Source organism: Cucurbita pepo, chromosome 10 (genome assembly GCF_057944985.1).
Source record: "Cucurbita pepo subsp. pepo isolate OVF chromosome 10, ASM5794498v1, whole genome shotgun sequence".
In the NCBI taxonomy this organism is placed as follows: Eukaryota; Viridiplantae; Streptophyta; class Magnoliopsida; order Cucurbitales; family Cucurbitaceae; genus Cucurbita; species Cucurbita pepo.
The window spans coordinates 342,158-364,597 of NC_141807.1; the positions used below are offsets into that span (position 1 = coordinate 342,158).

At 37.7% G+C, this 22,440-nt stretch overlaps 3 protein-coding genes and 1 non-coding gene across 5 annotated transcripts; 3 read left to right on the forward strand and 1 right to left on the reverse strand.

The window, feature by feature from the left end:
• Positions 1 to 427: 427 nt before the first annotated feature.
• Positions 428 to 3,728, reverse strand: RFNR2 (root FNR 2). Its single transcript, XM_023688689.2, has 5 exons — positions 3,521 to 3,728; positions 3,180 to 3,236; positions 2,295 to 2,627; positions 1,766 to 1,985; positions 428 to 1,168 (listed from the first exon to the last, which is right to left on the reverse strand). Exons 1-5 carry the CDS (start codon positions 3,542 to 3,544, stop codon positions 669 to 671), a joined length of 1,134 nt encoding a protein of 377 aa, XP_023544457.2. The 5' UTR covers positions 3,545 to 3,728; the 3' UTR covers positions 428 to 668.
• Positions 3,729 to 4,733: 1,005 nt separating this feature from the next.
• Positions 4,734 to 12,004, forward strand: NF-YA7 (nuclear factor Y, subunit A7). 2 transcript variants are annotated; one of them, XM_023688595.2, is made up of 6 exons: positions 4,734 to 4,925; positions 8,004 to 8,064; positions 9,412 to 9,554; positions 10,081 to 10,182; positions 10,433 to 10,597; positions 10,755 to 12,004. In XM_023688595.2, exons 2-6 carry the CDS (start codon positions 8,037 to 8,039, stop codon positions 10,932 to 10,934), a joined length of 618 nt encoding a protein of 205 aa, XP_023544363.1. In that variant the 5' UTR covers positions 4,734 to 4,925; positions 8,004 to 8,036; the 3' UTR covers positions 10,935 to 12,004. The 2 variants fall into 2 exon arrangements, with proteins under 2 accessions (XP_023544363.1, XP_023544362.1); XM_023688594.2 differs by having other exon boundaries at positions 8,010 to 8,064.
• LOC111804581 (U6 spliceosomal RNA) lies at positions 7,166 to 7,267 on the forward strand. Its single transcript, XR_002816545.1, has one exon. It is a non-coding gene; the product is annotated as a U6 spliceosomal RNA (small nuclear RNA).
• Positions 12,005 to 16,019: 4,015 nt separating the features above from the next.
• Positions 16,020 to 21,544, forward strand: LOC111803586 (homeobox-leucine zipper protein ATHB-14). The gene is made up of 18 exons (XM_023688065.2): positions 16,020 to 16,957; positions 17,457 to 17,613; positions 17,718 to 17,833; positions 17,923 to 18,013; positions 18,104 to 18,199; positions 18,309 to 18,422; positions 18,503 to 18,586; positions 18,684 to 18,839; positions 18,925 to 18,999; positions 19,087 to 19,193; positions 19,289 to 19,478; positions 19,562 to 19,750; positions 19,827 to 19,910; positions 20,004 to 20,138; positions 20,219 to 20,544; positions 20,735 to 20,849; positions 20,943 to 21,092; positions 21,198 to 21,544. Exons 1-18 carry the CDS (start codon positions 16,761 to 16,763, stop codon positions 21,342 to 21,344), a joined length of 2,529 nt encoding a protein of 842 aa, XP_023543833.2. The 5' UTR covers positions 16,020 to 16,760; the 3' UTR covers positions 21,345 to 21,544.
• The last annotated feature ends 896 nt before the right edge of the window (positions 21,545 to 22,440 follow it).

Genomic DNA, 22,440 nt, shown 5'->3' on the forward strand with positions numbered 1-22,440 from the left:
TAAATATTTTTAAAATGTCGTCAATAAAAAAAAAAAAATGATATTTTTGATAATTCTCATTTCAATCTTTTATATTTTTAAAATTCACAATTCTAATATTAATATATTAGGTAATTTGTTGATTAAAAAAAATAAAAATTATATATATCATCATTATTATTATTATTATTATTTGTTAATAAACTTAAGCTCAACTAGTTAAAAAAAGAACGTTACACTTGTATCCAATAGATAAAAAAAGAACGTTACACTTGTATGTGTTTGAAAATGCAATAATTAATCTAATAATGTTCAAAGTTTGGGACAGTTCAAAATAAAACAAGAGTGATGATAGAATTGAAATCCGAAAGGAAAACTAAAGAAAAATCTGTGGTTGAAAAACAAATCATGAAGATCAATGATTAAAAGACAGAAGGGTTGCTGAGAGTTGGATTCTAAACTGAAGTTTATTCCATTTCCAAGCATCATACTCAAACAATCACAGATTAAGGTGCTGAAAGGTTCCTTCCTTGGTCTATGTAATCAAGAAAAAATAGTATCGACGAGTCGAATAACGTGGCGGTACCCACGTTATTCCTCATCTTGTGAAATTGAAAGATGAGCAATGCTAAGAGTAACACAGAACAGGAGATGAATGCAGGCAGGCACTTATACTATGCAACTTCACTTTAGTAAACTTCAACATGCCACTGTTTGTTCTTTTTAAGTTGTGAAAGCTTCTCTTCCCATTTCTCACCTCTTTGCTCGGCAACCTTCTTCAGAGTATCCTGAATTCCAGGCATCATCCCCTTCAGTCCACAGAAGTATATGTGAGCCCCGCCGTCCAGGAGTTTAAAGATTTCGTCGCTGTACTCCTCAATTTTGTCCTGGACGTACATTTTCCCTCCACTCTTGTTCTTTTGCTCCCTGCTAAGAGCTCGATCGTAGCGGAAGTTTTCAGGATAGTCCTTCAGATACTTGCTGAATTCATCGTCGTATAAAAGACTATCGACGTTTGCCACTCCGAGGAACAGCCAAGCAAGTCCACCGAATTTGAATGTCGGTACAGACTCCATGAACATTCGTCGGAGATAACCTCTGAATGGAGCAACGCCAGTGCCAGTAGCGATCATTATGTGGGTGGCATTTGGGTCGTCTTCAGGAAGAAGCATTATCTTGCCAGATGGACCTGAAAAAACAGATGCTTTTCTTTAACTAACAGCAAAAACGAAAAGAAAAACATGATTTCATCCTAAACTTTTGATTTTTGGTTGAATAAATCCTTAAGCTTTGTGTTTAATAGACCCTTCACCTATTCAACATAGCACAAGCATAGTCATCCAAACGGCAGGAAAAAGAAGCAAAATTTTACTAGCTATCCACGATTCTCCTCTTACTCGTTCGCGTACCCCTGGCTTTCCTTCATACTCCCCGTCAATGAACCATCAATACGTACGAGGACATTAAATAAACAAAGATTTGGCCAGTTGTGGTAACTCACCGGTCCATCGACAAGTAAAATTTCGATCAATTATCATTGACAGCCTGCTAGCACCAGGCAACATAGACTGATGTACTATGTCGAACGATCAAAACTTCAGTGTATATTTCTTAAGAAAAGACGAATTGTGATATTTATCTTTATATATTATGTTGATCCAAACAAGTGATTGTTGATCTTAAAGCCTTCATAGCATCAAATCAATTACATAAAATCAATATCTACCAGTTTGTCATTGTATAGCGAGCTCACAAAGAAATCTTATTTTCTGGAAAATATGCAAACCTGTGATCTGAACTTTATCTCCGGGCTTCGAGTCGCATAAGAAGTTGCTGCATACTCCGTTCTTTGAAGGATCCTCCTTTCCAGTTTCAGGGTCATAATAAACAGCACGACGAACACATAAACTAGCCGTCTTGCCATCAAAAGAATCTCCATACCTAGTTGATGCAATTGAGTAAAGGCGAACATTGTGTGGATTCCCAGGTTTCTTCGGGTTTTCACCCTGTGAAACAAGTGAAAAATTATTAAGTTCTAGCTGAAGCTTAACAAAAAGATGTCCACAAACAAAGACATGGCAGAGGTTAAAGTGGAAGGTAGAGATACCTTATTAAAAGTCTGGTAAATATCATAAAAGCTAAAACCCGAACATATTGTAACATAAACAGAAATTCATGATTGAAATAAAACTTGGATCTCAATAAACCATCTTAAAAGTCTAATAAAATGTACTAACACTGAACATCTTAGTCTGAGCAACTATATCAAGACTCAATGCAAAAGCAGGGGAAAGGCCAAAGCATGAGTGACTTACTGGAGGAATAACACCATAGCTCTGACCTTCCCAATAGGGAACATTGCCGCCATGATCAATTACAATATGACAAGTCTCTCCCGGTGCTTTTGGACCAACCAGTCTTTCAACCGAAACGATAGTTGCAGTGTAAGGTGATTTTGGTTTGTATATATTCAATGGAGGCTCTTTGGCATCTTCAAGGTCTAAAGGTGCAACAGATACCTTCGGTGCACTTGTTTGTGGCACGGACATGCATACTGTTTGCCAACCTCTTGCTCGAGTGCCCCTTAGATTCAAGTTCAGAGCTGAGACAGGTGACCATGACTTATCATGGAATCTTAGGCTATTTGTCTGTAACGATGTCATATGAAGTTATAATGAGATTTATAACACATTAAATAGAGAACAAGCATATTTTAAGTTCTATTTCCACTAATCAGTCGACTTAGGAACGCACTTGCATGCCTTTCCTTTATTGAATTACTAAACGCGGAAACGTCTATCAATGAAAACATAAAATTCTCGAGTTGACCCATGACTGACTTCTCCACCCTGCCCCTCACTCCCGCACCACGGAAGGAGACATGATAATTTAACCAACCCATGTGTGCATTTTGAACCAGCAGATCCAATAATAAATATAGACAATCCCTTTGGGCAACATAACTACCAGATGTACCTCAAATTATGTAGAAATCTCACAAAACTCATAAGGATATGATCTTGATGGTTTGTGTGAAGGGTACTCTCGTTTGTTTATTGCTGTCAATATCATTAGTTCAAACTATACGCACAAAAGCTAATAATTGGAAGTTCTGAAATGTCGTTGGTCATTGATGTTCCTTTCGTAAGTACTCGCATGTATAATAGGGAAAGAGAAGAAAAAAAGTCGGAATTTAATACCTTAAACACTGATCTCTTGACAGACAAATCATTTCCAACTGGAACAGCGACAGCCACCTGAAAGAATTCCACAACAAAGATTTAAATATATAGCGTAAGGAAAACAAGCGTGTGAGGTTTTTTTACACATGCAACAGCGAAATAAAAAGGAACCCTAAAACCCCGCGAAACTTATTCGCCGAACAATAGCCCCACTGAGCTCTGGGGAGGGAAAAATTCAAGACGATCCAATACGAATAAAAGAAAAACAAAAACGGAAGAAAACCCAGAAAAGCATAAGGATTCTGCACCACTTCCGACGATTTAAAGGCGGGAAATTAGAAGAGATACTGTAAACGAACCTGAGAAAATGTCGAATGGGCCATTTCCGAAATGCAGAGGCTGTGTATGAGGAAGAAAGCGATTGTAGAATTGTGGAAGATGGGTAGGTCTTATATGGAATGGAGGATCATACACAGAAGAGAAGCAAGTCAGCACTCGATCAAAATCGCGGCTTGTTGTGACCCTTTGGGGACTTGCAAGGGACGGGTTTGGCTTTTGGCTGCTCCAACTTTTGTCATATTAAATCCCCCATTCACGTGATCGAGCCTACTTGAGAGCCGATTAATTCTATATTAAAATCTTAAACTACTCTAGGTGTAGTATTCTATTCATGGAACCAGCTAAACTTCTATGATAGCTTAAGCACACAACTAGTAGATATTGTCATGTTACATCTTCATCATTTTTTTCAAATAAAATATCGAACAACCCTACTCCAACTTCGAAATTTATCCATAATATTGAAATCTAAAATAAATAAAAAATAATACACTTATTTTGGTATGTTTTAGAATTTGCTAATAATACCAAAAAAAAACAATAATTATTTGAGGGAGGTGAAAAGAATAGTAAATAAATTGTCAACAAACAAACGGATCACAAAGAAGGAAATAAATTATAATCCTTCATTTCAAAAGTGTATTTTAGGCATAATAATAATAACAAGTTACGATAACTATTACCTTAATAAATATGGTAATTTTTATTTTTTGATAAACTTTAATTCAAATAATTTAAGTAACAAAAAATACGAAGAATATAATCTAATTATAACATATGTTATGGGTTTTAATATTATTAAGTGTTTAATTTATTTTTCTAAAAAAGTGTTTTTTTAATAAGATTTACAAACATTAAAATGACTTAATTAATAAAAAAAAATGAATTATTTTGTAGTGCTTTATTGACTTCTTCCGACCCCACACCGACAACAATAAAAAGTATTTTTTTTTTTTTTTCGTTTTGTTTTATGTGTTTTTACTGGCGGAGGCATACCCCAGACGATGGGGTCCACCAGCAGGTGGATCCCACTCAACCAGCGACCAGCAGCCACGACCCCATCCACTCACTTAATGGGGGACCCCACTAAGTTCCTGGTCTAAATTGGCCACCTCATCACTCGGTCAGCAGATTTCTCTGCCCGAACTGCCCCCCTCCCCCATTCTCATCGCCGCTCAGACACGCGGCAAAAAAAAAAAAAAAAAAAAAAAAAAAAAAAAAAAGAAAGGAGTTTTAGATGAAACACAAATATGCTCTTATTGGATTCTGAGCTTCCTCTGTTCGCTCTTCTTAAACTAAGAAATCAAGGCGAAGAAAGACGACGAAAAAACAACAACAAACACACAGTCTTCAGTTGCAGAAGAAGAAAAAACGAATTTGGGGGTGAGAATTAGCGGACCCCCTTCCACAATTCCCGCTCTCCAGGTGAACTTCGCATTTCGAAACCCTACTTTTTCCTCGCTCTTCCCATCGCTTGCTTGTTCATGAATTTTCGAATCCTTGAACGTCTTTTTTTGTTATCCTTTTCGAATTCTGAGCTTCTAGGTTTCATGGATTTTCTTTGTTGGCCTACCCGATTTGGGCTTTTTATCTGGTCACGGATTCTGTTTGGAAAAAGAATGACGAGAATTGTTGTAGAACACTTCTATTAGATGATTTTTTAGTGGGCTCTTATATTAAATTGGATGATTGTCTGTTTCGGTTGTGTCGATCGAATTACTTGGAGCTAGTTATCAGATTATGATTGTACGGGCTGAAGTGACCGTTCTTCAGTCTAATGTTCATATCTGTATCCTGGTTTGTTGGGCATCAACCAGATAGCAGAAGTTATTGGAGGACTGAGATGACTCTGTAGTGTCTGGTAAAATGGGGACATAATGAATTTCACATGTTATGTACGTCAATCTCGTCCAACTGGTGTGCACTTACCTTGTCCACTTCTGAAGGACTGAAGTTAAAAAATTTACCTTGTGGACTTGCTGCACGATATTTACTATTCGTTAGGTTGATCTCATCTTGGATTGATTACATATGCTTCATGTACTTTGCATCTAAATGCCATAAGTTGCTAATTGTTTTATTTGAAAATGGAATATTCATATCCAGTTGGTTTTTGGCCTCTCTGGTCTTTCTGCTGTTTTGATACCAGTGTCGTTTGAGGGTTACTGGTTCCTGTCACCGTTCACAACTTTAGGGGTTTATGTTTTTTTTTTTTTTTTTTTTTTTTTTTGACGATAATAATAAATAAATAAAATTTATCTATACGAATACTATTTTTTTAAAAATTATTTCATTGAACAAATGAAATTATAAAAGAGTGGAGTGAAGTTAATCCTGAGGATAACAAAAGGTTCTTCTATATGATACAAGGAGAACTGAAGTTGCAAGAGCTAAAGAAACGTAAATTTTATCCCTGGTAAGGAAACAAGAGGCCCCAAAGGATCTTCTTCTCTTTGTCTAATGGGTGGCCTTCAAGCTCAAAGGAGATGAAAGAAGTTGATGTTGAGAGTGCCAGCCTACTTCCAATTGAAAATATGAATGATGAAGCCCCATCGGCAAAACAAAAGGCGTGGAAGACAAGACTTTGAGATTTGATTTTTTTTTTTCTTGGCTAAATTCTTGCATTCAGAGAACAAGCTTGGGGTGCGAGTCCAATTTGGAAGCCTTCATTGAACATGAGTATTAATGATTTCATGATTAAACTCCCAAATATAGAACTTGGCTTTCTTGGGATTTTTGGATTGTCAAATAGCTTTGTAAATCTTCTTTCAGCTAATGGAAGTCAAAGATTAGGCTGTTATAAGATTAAACCCTGATTTGTTAACCACTCATCTCAATCTATCTAAAAGAGAGGTAAAGGGAAAATAGGAAAATAATGGAGAGAAGTCCATTCAAGAACCTCCTCATTTGCAACAACATTACAAACAGAACTCATATTTGCCTCATGTCAAAGAAGACTAAAGTTGCAAGGTTAAATGATTTCAAACCCATTAAGTGTAATTAGCTTTCTTTATAAGATAATGGCCAAATTTCTCAATGAGTGCCTTAAGAAGGTGGTACCTTCTTTATTATGCGACTCTTATTTTGATAAGAAGAAATAAAGAAATTTCATTGATGAATGAAATTTCCATCATTGGGAGATTACAAAACCTTGTGATAAAGAGAAGATAGTGGAAAATAATGTACCATGGACCTCGTGATCTAGGTGCTGGCAATAAATCTAAGCTAGTACCCATGTTATAGTCCCCTTTAAGTTTGTACAGTTTGATGTCTTGTGAGATCCCACATCGATTGGAGAGGGGAACGAAGCATTCTTTATAAGGATGTGGAAACCTCTCCCTAGCAAATGTGTTTTAAAACCGTGAGGCGATGACGATACGTAACGAGCCAAAGCGGAGAATATCTACTAGTGGTGGGCATGGGTTGTTGCACATGGTATTAGAGCTAGGCATCGAGCGGTGTGTCAGCGAGGACGTTGGGCCCTGAAGAGGGGTGGATTGTGAGATTCCACGTTGGTTGGAGAGGGGAACAAATCATTCTTTATAAGGGTGTGAAAACCTCTCCCTAGTAGACGCGTGTTAAAAACCTTGAGGCTGACGGTGATACGTAACGAGCCAAAGCAGACAATATCTGCTAGCGGTAGCGGTGGGCTTAGGCTTTTACATGTCTCTTTTGAGGCATCAGATAAAATTTGAACCATACAAAGTAGATTAGCTAGGTCCTTGTGCACGATGACTTGTCCTAATCAAGTTAAGAAAAGGATTTTAGGTTATGATCACTTTTTCACTTGGATGAGGTTTTTCTCTTGGATGAGGTTTTTGTTTCTGAAGTTTGCCTTTTTTTGCTTTTTTAAGAGTCACTCTATTTGGGATTAGGGGATTTCCACTTTTCATGATTATACATGACTGAATGTGCTATTGTGCTTTGTGGGTTTCTTCTTCTTTTAATATAACTTTTAGGACTTCCCATCCTATTTTCTTTGGATAATTTTTTTGTAAATTATTTGTTCATTATTTTGTTTCTTGCATGTGTATGTATGTATATATTCATGGGTCGTCATGTTGGTCAAGAGAGCAAACTATTGCCTAGATGTCTTCAAGGTCATGAAATTAACATGTAATGATAACTTAAAGAGTCCTGAGATTTTTTATATGAAAATACTCTATGTTCAGATTGCTCCCTTGTTAGATTAGTTAAGATGTACATAAGTTGCCTATACGCCCATGATTAGGGATAAAAATTGATAAAATGAAAATTCCTTTCATCAATAATGAACTAATGAGTTTTTGAGAATATTACTTAACCTTCAATATTCTGAATTTCTTTTGGTTATGGGTCTAGCTGTGCAATCATCCTGGCATCAACTAGGGCTTTCTTTTGTGTATGCATCCTTTATTGGAGTTAGCTTCAAAATAAAACCACTAGACCCTTGTCACATTATTCCTTGTACCCAATTCCATATCTATCCCAATGTCATAAAGCTGACAGATCCCCTTTCTTAAGTGTCAGGTTTCATTTGGTGTGCACTACCACCCCATGACTTCCTCTGTCCACGATTATTCTGGTAACTCAATCAGTCTCTTGTTCCTATTTTATGATATTTCTAGTTACATTTCAGTCTATGGTATTTTAATCCGTTCTTAAGTTCTCTATTTTTCTTTGCATCAGATCAAAATAGCTTCTGTTCTGCAGTTTGCTTTTTGATCTTTTGGAAAGAGAAAATTAATATGCTTTGCTTTCTTTCTTCACTATGAATTATGTACATGTTATGTTATCTTTTTTAATAGGAAACAGAACTTTCATTGAAAGGTCAATAATACAACAGAATGGGAGGGGAGATAGATATCTGCATATTAGCAACTATTGAAGAGATAGAGTAATTATGAACAGCTTTCTAGGGTACATTTGTCATTAGTACTTTTTTTTAACTCCATTTTAAATTCTACCAAAAAAAATAAAAACAAAAAAAACAAGAAAAAAAAAAAAAGAAAGAAAGAAAGAAACACACACATCACCAAAATTCTAGCCCTCTTGAAGAAAAGGATGATTGCATGGCATCTAGACACAGAACTCTTTAAATTTCTTGGGGGGTACAATAGAATGGTAAAACAATTGGAATGACTCCACCAACCTTGAATCAAGATTCTTGTGCTTGGCATCATCATTTGTACTCTTGCACATACTGCATCACCTATTGGATGGAGAAGAATCAAATTCCCTTGATGAATGCCATCGTGAGTTTTTACCGTCATAAAACAAAGACCACCCACCTTTTCAAAGTCTTGCACAATTTAAGGGTTCATGAAATCAGGAGGTCACCAAAAAGATTTCTACAAGAAAAGTCGCCCGATTGATCTATTTTCCACACTTGAGTGGGCTGTTGACTCTTTCATTTAAGTTTCTCTTCAAGCTCAACAGCTAGAGATATTCCTTTTTTGTCAGCTAATACATAAATTCTCGGAAAAGGATCAAGAGGTCTCCCCCAACACTTAACATAGCTCTATCGGAAGTTGAGCTTTGTAATTGAAACTAACGGATTTTGTTGGCTTTCTGTGTTGCGTCAAGGAAAAGTAGATCACCCAAAAGAATACTTGCTATGTTTGCTTGCATTAATTCTCTGCCATATAGTATCTGTTTTTGTTCGGATTATAGTCTCCGAAGCGTTCTTTTTGGGACATACAATGGGCTCGTTATGTGAGCTCCGGTTTTCTATGTGATAATATTGTTTTTTGCCTCCATTTTTGAATGCTTATTTCTATATGTACCTTATATTATCAGTTGCTTTTGATTGTCATTTCTGCGGCTCAATTGAGTTTTACCGGGCTCAACCAATTACTTTGTGATATTACATTATTGTCTCTGTCCTCCAACGGGGTCTAGATAAATTTTGCCTCTGAAACTGGTTGTCCAGATAATGGTGAGGCTGATGATCAGCAAAAGTACTCTGATTCTCACAATCATTCTTCATCAGTCATAAATGGACTAAATCAACCCATCATCACAACCCCAAATCAGTATGTAGCACCTCCTCAAGTTGGAGCTGGACATTCTATGGTACTATATTCAAACCTCTTTCTTTTCTTAATCCCTTTGTGAAACTTGGTTTTCAAATTCTCTGTTCAAGGACCTTTTATTTTTTTATTTTGGTTATTTATTTATACTTCTGAAAAAGAAACATATTTTTTATAGATTCAATAAATAAATAGTTACAAGTAGGTAGAACAAAGAAAGGAACAGGTAACCAACCTTAATTAGTGTATAAATTTCCAGGATATAATTTAAGGATATGGTTAATCATATCAACCAGGAATATATTATATCGTTACTATATTATTATTATTATTTTTTTTTTTTATGAAACTGTCGACTCTTTTGATAACATGAAAGTAGTCATGCATATGATATTAAGTAGTGTATAGGTAAGGATGCTAGTTATTAGAAATTGTGTTTTTCTAAGTCATTGTTTTCTTTTGCGAGAGAAAGAATCTAGGTTTTAGTTTAACTAAATACTAATTTGTTGGCAATGATTTTATTAGAGCTTATTTGACTAATTTGGATTTCTGGGACTTCTCTGGTGAAGGCACCCCCTGCTTATCCATTTCCAGATCCTTATTACAGAAGCATCTTCACTCCCTATGACTCTCAACCATATCCTCCACAGCCCTATGGTGGGCAACCTATGGTAAGTAGTGTAGGTTGGAAGGGCATAATTACTTCATTCGAGCTGGGAAGAATGCATAACCAAGTATAGATACAACTATTCAAGAATCGTGGCTTTCTTAAACCGAAAAAATGAACAACATCAACATGAAAGGAAGCTTAATTTATCAGATTGTCTTCTTAATATAATTTATGACTTGTTGATTTTGATATAATGGTTTGTTTTACCTTTTCTAGTCACTATTTGATTCCTAGCTTATTGCTCATTTTAGGTTCATCTTCAATTAATGGGAATTCAGCAAGCTGGGGTTCCTTTGCCAACGGATGCAGTTGAGGAGCCTGTTTTTGTGAATGCTAAGCAGTATCATGGTATTTTACGACGTCGACAATCCCGTGCCAAAGCTGAATCAGAAAATAAAGCTCTAAAGTCTAGGAAGGTGTGCACAAATATTACCTCATTGTTAATTTCTGGGTGTCATAATTGTGATAAGCCTCCCATTGTATATACTTGCTGATTTTGATATAATTATTTCTTTCCTTCCATGATGCTTCATTCTTTAGTTTTTAACTGCGTAGCTTCAATATGTTGTGCAGCCCTACTTGCATGAATCTCGACATTTGCATGCATTGAGGAGAGCTAGAGGTTGTGGTGGTCGGTTTCTCAAATCAAATAAGAATGAGAACCAACAAAAAGAAGTGGCATCAGGTGATAAGTCACAGCCAAATATAAATCTGAATTCTGATAAAAGTGATCTTGCTTCTTCAGAGAACTGACGTCTGAGGCATTGTTGGAGAATGGTGATCAGCGCATGTCAACAACCGTAAGGAAATTGAGGTCCCAATACCAGCTTCAGTTGTCTGAGTATTACTTCATCCTTGATCTATACTGGCAGCATTTTAGCATATAGGTTTTGGTAGCATGTTACGTAGGGAGGATCCAGAATGTAGTAGGTAAAAGTATGCAAGTTTTATTACCATGGTAAATACTGAAGTGAGTTAGCTGATTGTTCTGTTTGAGTGGTGGTTGCATTAGGTTTGCAAATATTAGATTCACTATTTTGCAGTATTAGTTGCTATTTACGTTGCTCCCCACCTCAACAATAAGTTCAGTGGTTCAATTGAAATGATGGAACTAGTGTTGTAACATATTGGTCCTAGCAGTATTTTCTTATTTTCTTTTCTGTGTTTCTAAATGGCAGTGTTTTATCTTTTGCTGAGAAAAAAGGTAAACACTTTTCCTTGGCCATTTTAGTTGTAATGGTCCCCTAGAAAATATAGTAAACCAAATTGTCTCTAAAGGCAACCACCACTTAAGTCCCCGGTTTTGAGGCTTAATATTTGAACTAGCTGCAACAGATTGGCACTGTACAGATTAAAGCTGATGTTGCCGAAACTTTACTGGGAAGCGTTTTAATGGAGCAAAGGAGATGGAGACGACGAGAGGTCAGGTCTGGGTTCTTATTGAATGTACAAAAAGAACACACATTCTTAGTGTTTGGTCTTGTTTTAGGAAGGAAAGGAGTTGATACAGTATCTCCACATCAGTCTACTAAAATATCTGCAGAAAATAATTGAATCAACCTTCCATGGCTGGATATTTTGAAATTGTAAATAACGAGACAGTGGTTTCTCGTAACCTCCCCAACATCCTTTGTTTATTAAACGCTGCTGGAAACTACCTGAACATCTTTTGGGACTGGCGTGCTGTCTTTGCCTATGTCCTGCTTTATTTTTCAAGCTGTATTGTATCCTATGTTAACAACTTCTATTATTCAGTTTAAGTTGCTCCTACTGTGTATGTTTCACTTGAGCTACGCATCCTTAAGAGAGCTTAGAACTTGCAATTCCCATTCTTTGATTTCACCAAGCTTGCTATCATTTCCATGAAATACTCACTGTATTATATCAATGGTTGATTATCAATCTAGTAGTATCTTTGCTTTGTTTGACCGATCTTTAGCTGTCTGAATTAGGAAGTCTCAAACGAGAAGAAATCTAAGCATTTATGTTTTGTTACGAGATGTATCCATTGGCCGAACTCTTTTGTTTGGATTCTACCTTTTCTGATGAACATCCATGAAGTATCACATGTTCCTGCATTGATTGGAGTAGCGGAAGAAGAAATGAGGTAAAAAAAAGTCTAGATTTTGAATTTCTGTTGATATTAACCTGTTGTTGAACTTTCTTTTGTCGTTTTTGAAAGATTTTCACTATGTATGTTAAACCAAGTAAACTCTTTGCAGTATAGGTCTCAAAAGGGGGAGAAAAAGTCAGAAACTTTTCATTTTATCCTGCCCATATTCCTACTGGTTTCTGAAAAATAAACAAATGAAATGAATACATATGTGTGTGGCTTCACGTGTACAAAGCAAAACCACATTTCACAGGCTTTACTATTGAAACCTGAGCCACTTTTGTTCCGAGGGTATTGGTATCCTGTGCAGATTCTGTGGAGTCCCTATCAATGGGCCATTCCTTGGAAATCAAACACTTTCTTTTGCTCATGGTCCTCCCTGCTCAAGCCACTCTTTTAATATCTCTTCAAATTTCCACTACCTTTGTATAATTTGGATCCTCCTCCATGTATTGCTTTGAGTAGAATAAATTCACTTTTGCCCCTTTGAGTGGGTTTCATTTCATCTTGCTTCAGGATTGATTATTCTTTTTCCTTTTCTATTTTTGTTAATGGAATTCACAACATCATAATTATAAGAAAGATAATTTATCAGATATACCCGTGAACTAGTTTCTCCCAGATTTTTAAAGTTTCCTTTTTGTCTATACATTCTTTATATCAGTGTGGAAACCCCTCTCTACTATACGCATTTTAAAACTGTGAGGCTGACGGCGATACGTAAGGGGCTAAAGGGGACAATGTCTGCTAGTGCTAGGCTTGAGTTATTACAAATAGTATTAAAGCTAGATAGTGTGCCAACTCAAAGGGGTAGATTGTGAGATCCTACTTTGGTTGAAGAGAGAAACGAAACATTCCTTGTATGGGTTGGAAACCTCTCCCTAGTAGTTGAGAAGAAGATGATGTGTCGGGTGACTGAAATCCTCTAACAAGTTCTTAAAAAGGCTAACGATAATACGTAATTCTGCTAGCGGTGGGCTTGTAATTCTACTAGCGGTGGGCTTAAAATGTTACACAAATCTTATCACGCAAAGACAAATCAATGCCACTATGTATCTTCAAATTTAGAAGGAGAACACTTTTGTTTTAGATGATAACTGCGATTGGTTGGCCATAAAGTTTGATCAATATTACAAAATTCCATGACATTCAATTCATAGAACGTAGAAATATTACCGATCAACTAATTAGTGAACAATCTGGATATATATACTTCTAATCTGCATATAACTCTCATTGGGTCATCTAAAAATTGGATCTTTATGGATGATTCATCTGTGTAATTTCATGCATCAGTGGCCACAAAATCTGTCTCTCACTTCCCACTTGACCCCTTTTAGAAGATTTAAACTGTTGGTAATCAATATATTACAAAGGCATATACTTTAGCATTACTCCAAATCACAATTGGGCTGTATTGTGTGAATATGCGATACCAAACTCATGATTAGGAGCCAAGATACAGCAGGTTTGGGATTATGCCTCTCTACAATACCCCTTTACACCTCTTTATCATGCACACATGGAAGAGAGAGAGAGGTGTAAAATGCAAGCAAAGGCACCAAATTGAGGAGAGAGAAGGTGGGTGTGTGGGGTTTTGATCTTCAAACAAAAAGCCCTTTCTTTATCTGTTGTGAATGAATCCTGCTACTTTTGGTGCATGACAGAATGTGTTATCTTCTTCTCCACCAAAACACAACTTTTGGGACCCTCTGGCTTGGAAAAATATAGGCATGTTTGTACTTTTTTTCGCGATTGATTGAGATTTAAACCATTAAAAACAGTGATTTTAACTATTTCAAAATCATTAAAACTAGAGAGAAATTTGAACGATGTACAACGAAGGAGACAAGAAAACACCAAGTGAGTCTGTGTAGCCATTGACTCCCTCTCCCTCAGTATTAGAGAAAGAGAGAGAGAAAAGGATGATGAAAAAAGAAAGCAGTGAAAGTATGTTTTGAGGCTTTGGATGCTTTAAAGATATCAAAGCCTTTGTACTAAAAGGTCAACCCTAGCTACTGAAATCTCAAAGTCAATCACTTTTTTTTCTCTCTCTCTCTCTCTTGGATTCTTATGAGTAAAGGGATGGAGGTGGGAAACACTCTCATTTGTAACCAAAAAGTGTGGTTGGTGCTAGTAGGTCTTAACCGTGCATGAAATATCAAATATACGCGTTCACGACACGGGTTTGAAATTTTAAATCTAAGAAGGTTACATTTGAGATTTAAGGATAGAGTATAAGAAACTTGTGTGTTACCTGAGTTTTACAAACCTGCTCGACCCAAATGAGTTTATGAAAATAAAATTGATTCTTCAGAGCCCAACGTCCTTGCTACGCCTGATGTTTGGCTTTGATATCCATCTATAACGGCTATTGGGACAATGGCTGGCTATCAAAAGTTGGATTGGGCATTGTTTATATCCAGCTGCTTAATGCATTTTTACAGTTAATTAACTAATTGATTATGATTTTTGTTTTTACAAAAAGAAAAGTGGTACCATTAATGTCTGTCACATCTAGAAAATTAGTGATAATATAAGGACATGGGTGAAACTTGAAAGCTCCAAACTGCTGACTCCAAAATTTATAATTAAGATTATGTGTCCCACAAGATAATGTAAAACATTATTGATGCCCCAAACTCTCATAACAACTGTATCAATCATTACCCATTAACCCCAATATTTTCCAGCTCAAAAAACACCTTTTTAACACTTGATTTCATTTGGGTTGTTTTCATATGATGTATAAGACCGAGATAGAATCTTTCTAATTAAGGTCATGAAGTCCGACTCCATACTCACTAATTCTTTGGAAGCTCTAGATGAACTAAGAACATACTTGTAGTGTCAAAACCTTGATTGGTAGATCGAATCATCGAGATTTGGTGCATATTGTGTTTACTCTAGAGAATTGCCGGTCAGGACTATTAGTAGTGTTTGGTGACCATTTCACTCAAAGAATTGGCACCTCTTTTCTTCCTCTATTGTTCCCCTTACCACTTTGTGAGACGAGCAATAATAAGCGAAGAGTCGTCCACATTCATTAGTCTTTTCAATTCTTTCTCAAATAAGTAACCAATAGAATAAGAGATTTTAGGCTTCCACAAGGTGAGGACTCCATCGCAATCACACGGATATACTCTTATTTTATGTGAATAGAAGTAAAATTGTAACAGTTAAGTCGGGAGATATTTTTACACCCTTATAAGAAATGTTTCGTTCCCTTTTCCTATCAATATGAGATCTCAAACAAACTAAGTGTATGCTCGTAATCTAAACAATGAATGAGGGAAGTAGTAGGAAAAGATTTCTCCTCCAGTATGTAAAGGGGTCGGGGACGAGGAGTATATTCCCTGTTCCCACCCTATCCCCACCCGAGCTTAAAATTTGTTGGAATGAGTAATGACATAGTCTTATTGTACAAGTTATTGTAAGCAAGAAGAAGAGCAACCAAATCTTCACATAGTCTTGAAAGTAAAAGATGAGGCCGTTAAGAAAATAGGGCAAAAATAGAATAGTGCCAAAAAAAAAGTATAATAAGTAGGCAAAGGGCAAAGGTAATAATTTAGGCCACTTTGTCTGTGCTCCAAACCTCCCCTCCCTCCTTCACCTTCAACAAAGAGTCTTATATAAATACATACACACAACACATGCTTTATACATCACAGTCCTTATAGATAGATACGTATCAGTGAGTCTAATACCATACATACATTCATTCATTCATCTCGTGAACGTTTGTTGTCAAAGGGAAAGAGAAAAGGAAAGAAGATGGTTCCTTCCTTCTGAGCTCTGACTCACTTCTTTTTAGAGAGAGATAAAAGAGAGGAAGATGAACAGAACCCATTGTTCATAACAAACCCTCTCTCTTCCTTGTGTGTTTGTTTATGTGACTGACACACAGGCTTTAAATTAACCCTTCTTTTCTTTTGATTTTTCACATCACTCACTGGGAAAAAAGTGGGATTTTCAAGTTTTATTTGTGCAGGGAAAAAAACCCACAGAGAGAAAGTTGGGAAAAGGAATTCGCCATTGGATGTTTGTTTTCTTCTGTTTATACTTTCTCTGCCCACTTACAAACCCACAATTTTTCAAAACAAAAAAATAAATTTCTTTTTCTTATTTGGGTCTTTATTTTTCTTCTTCATTGCTTCTGAAGTCCTCGAAATTGGCGCTTTTGTGATAAAGGCCAGAGGACCCTGTTCATGCTCTTCTTCAACCTGTGTGCTTTGAGCAACAAGCAGAGCACTAACGGATGAAGGAGAGAGGAGGCTCTCTTGGAGGAGAGAGCCTGCCCGGTAAAAAGCCTAACACCACCACCAACACCGCCAAAGAAGAAGACCAAGACGACACAAAAATCCCCTTTTGCTAGCTTCCCATTTTTCCTTTTCTTGAGGCTTTCTTTTTCGTGGGTTTTCAAATCTTTGGGTTGCCTCTTTCTTCGAGTTTGCTGCACAACATCTATGGCGCTTCTCATGCATAAAGAGATGGGTTCCAGCAAATACGTACGGTATACACCCGAGCAAGTTGAGGCATTAGAGAGAGTTTATGCAGAATGTCCTAAGCCCAGTTCTCTCAAAAGGCAGCAGCTCATTAGAGAGTGCCCGATCCTTTCGAACATTGAGCCTAAACAGATCAAAGTTTGGTTTCAAAATCGCAGGTACAGTGTTTGTTTCAAAACTTGTCTTTTTTGCTTGTTTGTTTTTCCCATCTGTAATATTGTCTAAACTTTTGGGTTGGGCTCTGAGCTTGTGGTACATCTGGTCAAGGAGTTGAATAGCTCTGGGAAATGGGTTTATAAGGAAATGATGCTGTTGATTGAAAATAACCACATTTTTCCCTAGAACTTGTGTATTCAGTAACTTTACTCCTTTTTACCATGTCTTTTCGTCGTCTTCTTCAGTATGGAACTGGACCTCCCGATGGTTATGAGAATCTGACCTTCAGTTTGGCCTTTTTGGGATCATATTTATGGTTTTGAAATTTTGGGTTAGCAATCTTTGCTGATCTTTCTAATTTGATATTGAATCTTTGAAAACTAAACGTCCTTCCCTGTTTCTGGGGTTGAAGTTTTGGATGAAGAAAGATGTTAAACTAATGATCTATAGATTATCTCCAAGCAACTTCACAGTTTGTTTTACCCTTTAATTCTCTGCTAGATGCCGCGAGAAGCAAAGGAAGGAATCTTCTCGGCTCCAGAGCGTTAATAGAAAGTTGTCAGCGATGAACAAATTGTTGATGGAGGAGAATGACCGCTTGCAGAAGCAGGTGTCTCATTTGGTGTATGAGAATGGCTATGTCCGCCAGAAACTTAGTGTAATCCCTTTCAATTCCAAAAACTTTGTGCCTTCAAATTGAAGTGTTTCTTCCAGCTTTGATATCTTCTGTGTAACAAGGAGCTCTTCTTCTCTCTTCAATAGGCATCTGGGACGACTACAGACAATAGCTGTGAGTCTGTAGTCATGAGCGGTCAGCCTCAACAACAGCAAAACCCAAATCCTCAGCATCCCAATAGGGATGTCAACAACCCAGCTGGGTCAGTATCTTTAGCTGCTACTTCCATATTTCAGTCACCTTGTTTTTGGATGCAACATTGAAATGGCTTTTATGAATTGCTTGTCTTAGTCTTCTAGCGATAGCTGAGGAGACCCTGGCAGAGTTCCTTTCCAAGGCTACAGGAACTGCTGTCGACTGGGTCCAGATGATTGGGATGAAGGTAAGTATTGTTTGTATTATAGGATTGAATGTCCTCTTGAAGGTTATGTTTTACTTGATGGTCTTAATGAATATCCTCATATTTACACAGCCTGGTCCGGATTCCATCGGTATCGTTGCTGTTTCCCGCAACTGCAGCGGGGTGGCAGCACGAGCCTGTGGTCTTGTTAGTCTAGAACCCACAAAGGTACTTGCTTTATGAACTAGAACTTAACTCTCGTGCCCTTGAACATGATGGTTTGTTTTTGGGAACTTTCTTGTGTGTGCGTCGTGAACATGAAGTTTAATCGATGCAGGTTGCAGAAATTCTCAAAGATCGCCTTTCCTGGTATCGTGACTGCCGATGTCTTAACGTTGTAAGTGTTATTCCTACGGGAAATGGGGGAACAATAGAGCTCATATACATGCAGGTTGGCTAATACTCTTCATTTTGTCTCTTCTATGGTTAAATTTTATTCTACTGTTTCTAATTCCATTTGTTTTCGTATAGACTTACGCTCCAACTACATTAGCAGCAGCACGCGACTTCTGGACTATGAGATATACAACAAGTTTAGAAGATGGCAGTGTAGTGGTAGATTCACTCACCGCATCTTTTTTACTCTAAATTTTGCATCTTTGGTACTATTTGTTGGTCTTGATTTCAGCTTTTTCTTTGGAATGAGTTGCAGGTTTGTGAGAGGTCATTGACTTCTTCTACTGGTGGCCCAGCAGGGCCTCCGCCATCTACTTTTGTTAGAGCTGAGATGCTTCCTAGTGGCTGCTTAATACGAGCGTGCGAGGGTGATGGATCGATTATTCACATTGTCGATCACATTGATTTGGATGTGAGCTTTCAACTTCGAGTATCTTAGCATTGTATTTCTTGATTGTTTGTGCACTTTTTTTTTTCATCTTTCATTCCATTTATAGGTTTGGAGTGTCCCTGAAGTTCTTAGGCCACTTTACGAGTCATCCAAGATCCTTGCTCAGAAAATGACAACTGCTGTAAGAATTGTTGCAGAGGTTCCATTGTCTTGACAAGTAAATCATATCTGTTCTGTTCTTACTGTATCGGTCGAATTTGTTCTTCAGGCATTGCGTCACGTTAGACAAATTGCTCAAGAGACTAATGGAGAGATTCAATACACTGGTGGACGTCAACCCGCTGTACTGCGGACATTCAGTCAAAAACTTTGCAGGTAGTTTACTGTGGAGAGCCTGATAACTAATGAAGTTTTATGATTGTCATTGATGCTGCTTTCTTATTCTAATCATACCTGGAAATGGTCTGTAGGGGTTTCAACGATGCTGTTAATGGGTTTGCTGATGATGGTTGGTCGCCTATGGGCAGTGACGGTTTGGAGGATGTGACAATTGTCATAAATTCATCAGCAAACGTGTTTCCCGGATCCCAGTATAACACGTCGATGTATCCCTCTTTTGGTGGTGGAGTGATGTGTGCAAAAGCGTCGATGTTACTTCAGGTGAATATTTCGTCTAGACGTTTTGCATCTGAATGATTGATATACTTGGTTTCAATCTTAACTTGTTTACTTGTCATCTCCAGGACGTTCCCCCTGCTTTGCTTGTTCGATTCCTGAGAGAGCATCGGTCTGAATGGGCTGATTATGGAGTTGATGCCTACTGTGCCGCAAGTTTAAAAGCCAGTCCATATGCTGTTCCATGTGCAAGGCCTGGTGGCTTCCCTAGCAGCCAGGTTATATTGCCTCTTGCTTCTACTGTGGAGCATGAGGAGGTAACCATTTCTATCTTTGAAAGAAATTCCTTCAGTCTCTTCCTTGTACTGTAAATATGACAATATCTTTGTGCAGTTTTTGGAGGTGGTTCGGCTGGAGGGCCTTGCATTCTCTCCCGATGACGTTGCTTTGGCTGGCCGAGATATGTACTTATTGCAGGTGAGTTCGCTACGTTTAAGTTGCATCGTCTTATCCAATGTAAGTTTATTTTTTGCCTCCTGATTATATGTTTTCTCAACCTTTTTGTGGCAGCTCTGTAGTGGGGTTGATGAAAATGCAGTTGGAGCTTGTTCTCAGCTTGTGTTTGCGCCTATAGATGAATCCTTTGCGGATGATGCTCCATTACTTCCTTCAGGATTTCGTGTCATCCCACTGGATCCGAAAACAGTTCGTCTCTGCATTGAATTACTGTCTTGGACTTCCCATTCTTTTGAAAAAGCATAACCTCTGTTTTTCATCCATTGCAGGATGATCCTACTGCTGCTCGAACATTGGATTTGGCCTCTACTCTTGAAGTTGGTGCCAATGCTGCACGTTCTGCTGGTCAAACTGATTTGAGCAGCTACAATCTTCGTTCAGTCTTGACCATTGCTTTCCAGTTCACTTTTGAGAATCACTTACAGGAAAATGTGGCTGCAATGGCCCGACAATATGTCCGTAGTGTTGTCGGGTCCGTTCAAAGGGTTGCCATGGCCATTGCCCCATCTCGGTTGAGTTCCAATATGGGACTAAAGCCCCTTCCTGGTTCTCCTGAAGCTCTCACTTTGGCTCGATGGATTTGCCGAAGTTACAGGTATATACTACGTAATCCCCTAGTGTTCTTGGCACTGTAATTTTTCGTTCCTCTGAAAATTTGGCTTGTGTTCTTCATGTATAGTTTTAAGTACATGAAAAGAGCCATGGAAATGCTCATATAACTGCTGAACAATGTATGAACTCCCCTGCCCCCAACAGCTTTACTTACCAACAGTTTCGTGTTTCAGGATCCATGTGGGATCTGAGCTCCTTCAAGCGGATTCTCAGTCTGGGGGGGATGCCATGTTGAAGCTGCTATGGCACCACTCCGATGCAATCATGTGTTGCTCTGTAAAAACCAACGTAATCAACATTCCTACCTTTTAAAATTGAATTATATGACAAGTCACTTGACTGCTCCGGAAAGCTGACATGATTTTAAAAACTTAATTTCAGGCATCTGCTGTGTTCACCTTCGCTAACCAGGCTGGTTTGGACATGCTTGAAACCACTCTTGTTGGCCTGCAAGATATAATGCTCGACAAAATTCTCGATGAGGCAGGTCGGAAGATTCTCTGCACTGAGTTCCCCAAGATAATGCAGCAGGTATAAACTAAGAACTTGATATGATTAATCATGATCGATTCTGTCCTGAATAATATAGGCATATTAAGACTATCTTATATATATATTTTTTTCTTTGCGTCTCAGGGATTCACAAATCTTCCATCTGGTATTTGCATATCGAGTATGGGCCGTCCCATTTCTTACGAGCAAGCCATTGCCTGGAAGGTTCTAAATGATGATGATTCCAATCACTGTCTAGCTTTCATGTTCATAAACTGGTCCTTTGTGTGATGGAGAAGAAGCACATGACTGGTTAACCGTATCAATTAGTGGAATTGTAATTCCAACCTAGACATGATGTATTTCTTTTACTGCAGGACTTCTTGACTATGGTCTTAGCTACTTGGACCCTTTGCTACGAACTTAACACCATTACTTAAAGTTGTTAGTATCATGAACACTTATAATGTTATGTGAGGTTATTCGCTGAAGTATCATTTATCGTTTTGTAGTTGATAATTTAGCTTCAAAAGGCTATACTGTAATGATTTTAGTCTATTGCTAGTAAATATTATCTTCTATGGACTTTCTCCTAAGTTTTTAAAACGTTTGTTAGAGATTAGTTTTCACACCCTCAAAGTTTCTCTTTCGGGCTTTCCTTCAATGTTTCATTCTACTCTCTAATCGATGTTTCATTCTACCCTCTAATCGAAGTGGGATCTCACAAATAATGATTTCTAATTATAGGAAATTGACCTGGTCCTCACACTACTTCCTTGGTCCACACACTACTTCCTTGACACCCAAAGCGTATTCATAACACTACTTTCTTGACATCCAAAGCGTATTCACAGGGCATGTTTTTTTTATAAAAAAAAAACTATGTATTATGCAGACAGTTAGATGGTCTTGGTTGTTGAAGGCACTAAATTTTTCAACCTAACTAAAACTTTTAAGACAGACGACAGTAAAAAGAAAATTGTTGCAGAGGAAAAGGCAGTTCGATGACAGGAGGGTTATTTAGGTTGTGGTGGGAGTAAATCAAGGGTGGAAGCACCAGCCACAGCCAGCCACTGCACCAAAACAAGTAAAAGAGTTGAGTAATGGGCAGTTCATGGCTTAACAAACACAACAGTCTTTAACAGCAGCTTATTAATGAGGAGGGCCAGAAACAGGAAGGGGTTGAGCATCAATCTTCATTTATGGTAAGAAGATACACCTAGGCGAGCTAAGCAGAACTCCCTCTTCCATTCCCTAAGCCATAACTACACGCTATTTTGACAGGGGGCGGTGGGCGTAAAATCAGTCCATTCTACCTATAATGATGATCTTTGAAACAGAGCAGAGAAGACAAGGATCTTCCTGTTTTGGTTTTTCCTACCTTTCC

Bases quoted from the DNA above. Each gene is read 5' to 3' on its own strand.
- RFNR2 (XM_023688689.2), bottom strand. From the start codon at position 3,544: ATGGCCCATTCGACATTTTCTCAG. The intron at 3,237-3,520 runs GTTCGTTTACAG...GAATTCTTTCAG, and splicing joins CCCATTCGACATTTTCTCAG to GTGGCTGTCGCTGTTCCAGT. The intron at 2,628-3,179 runs GTATTAAATTCC...ACATCGTTACAG, and splicing joins TCAAGAGATCAGTGTTTAAG to ACAAATAGCCTAAGATTCCA.
- NF-YA7 (XM_023688595.2), top strand. From the start codon at position 8,037: ATGACTTCCTCTGTCCACGATTATTCTG. The intron at 8,065-9,411 runs GTAACTCAATCA...CTGGTTGTCCAG, and splicing joins CTCTGTCCACGATTATTCTG to ATAATGGTGAGGCTGATGAT. The intron at 9,555-10,080 runs GTACTATATTCA...TCTCTGGTGAAG, and splicing joins TTGGAGCTGGACATTCTATG to GCACCCCCTGCTTATCCATT.
- LOC111803586 (XM_023688065.2), top strand. From the start codon at position 16,761: ATGGCGCTTCTCATGCATAAAGAGATGGGTTCCAGCAAATACGTACGG. The intron at 18,840-18,924 runs GTGAGCTTTCAA...TTCCATTTATAG, and splicing joins TCGATCACATTGATTTGGAT to GTTTGGAGTGTCCCTGAAGT. The intron at 19,911-20,003 runs GTGAGTTCGCTA...TTTTTGTGGCAG, and splicing joins GAGATATGTACTTATTGCAG to CTCTGTAGTGGGGTTGATGA.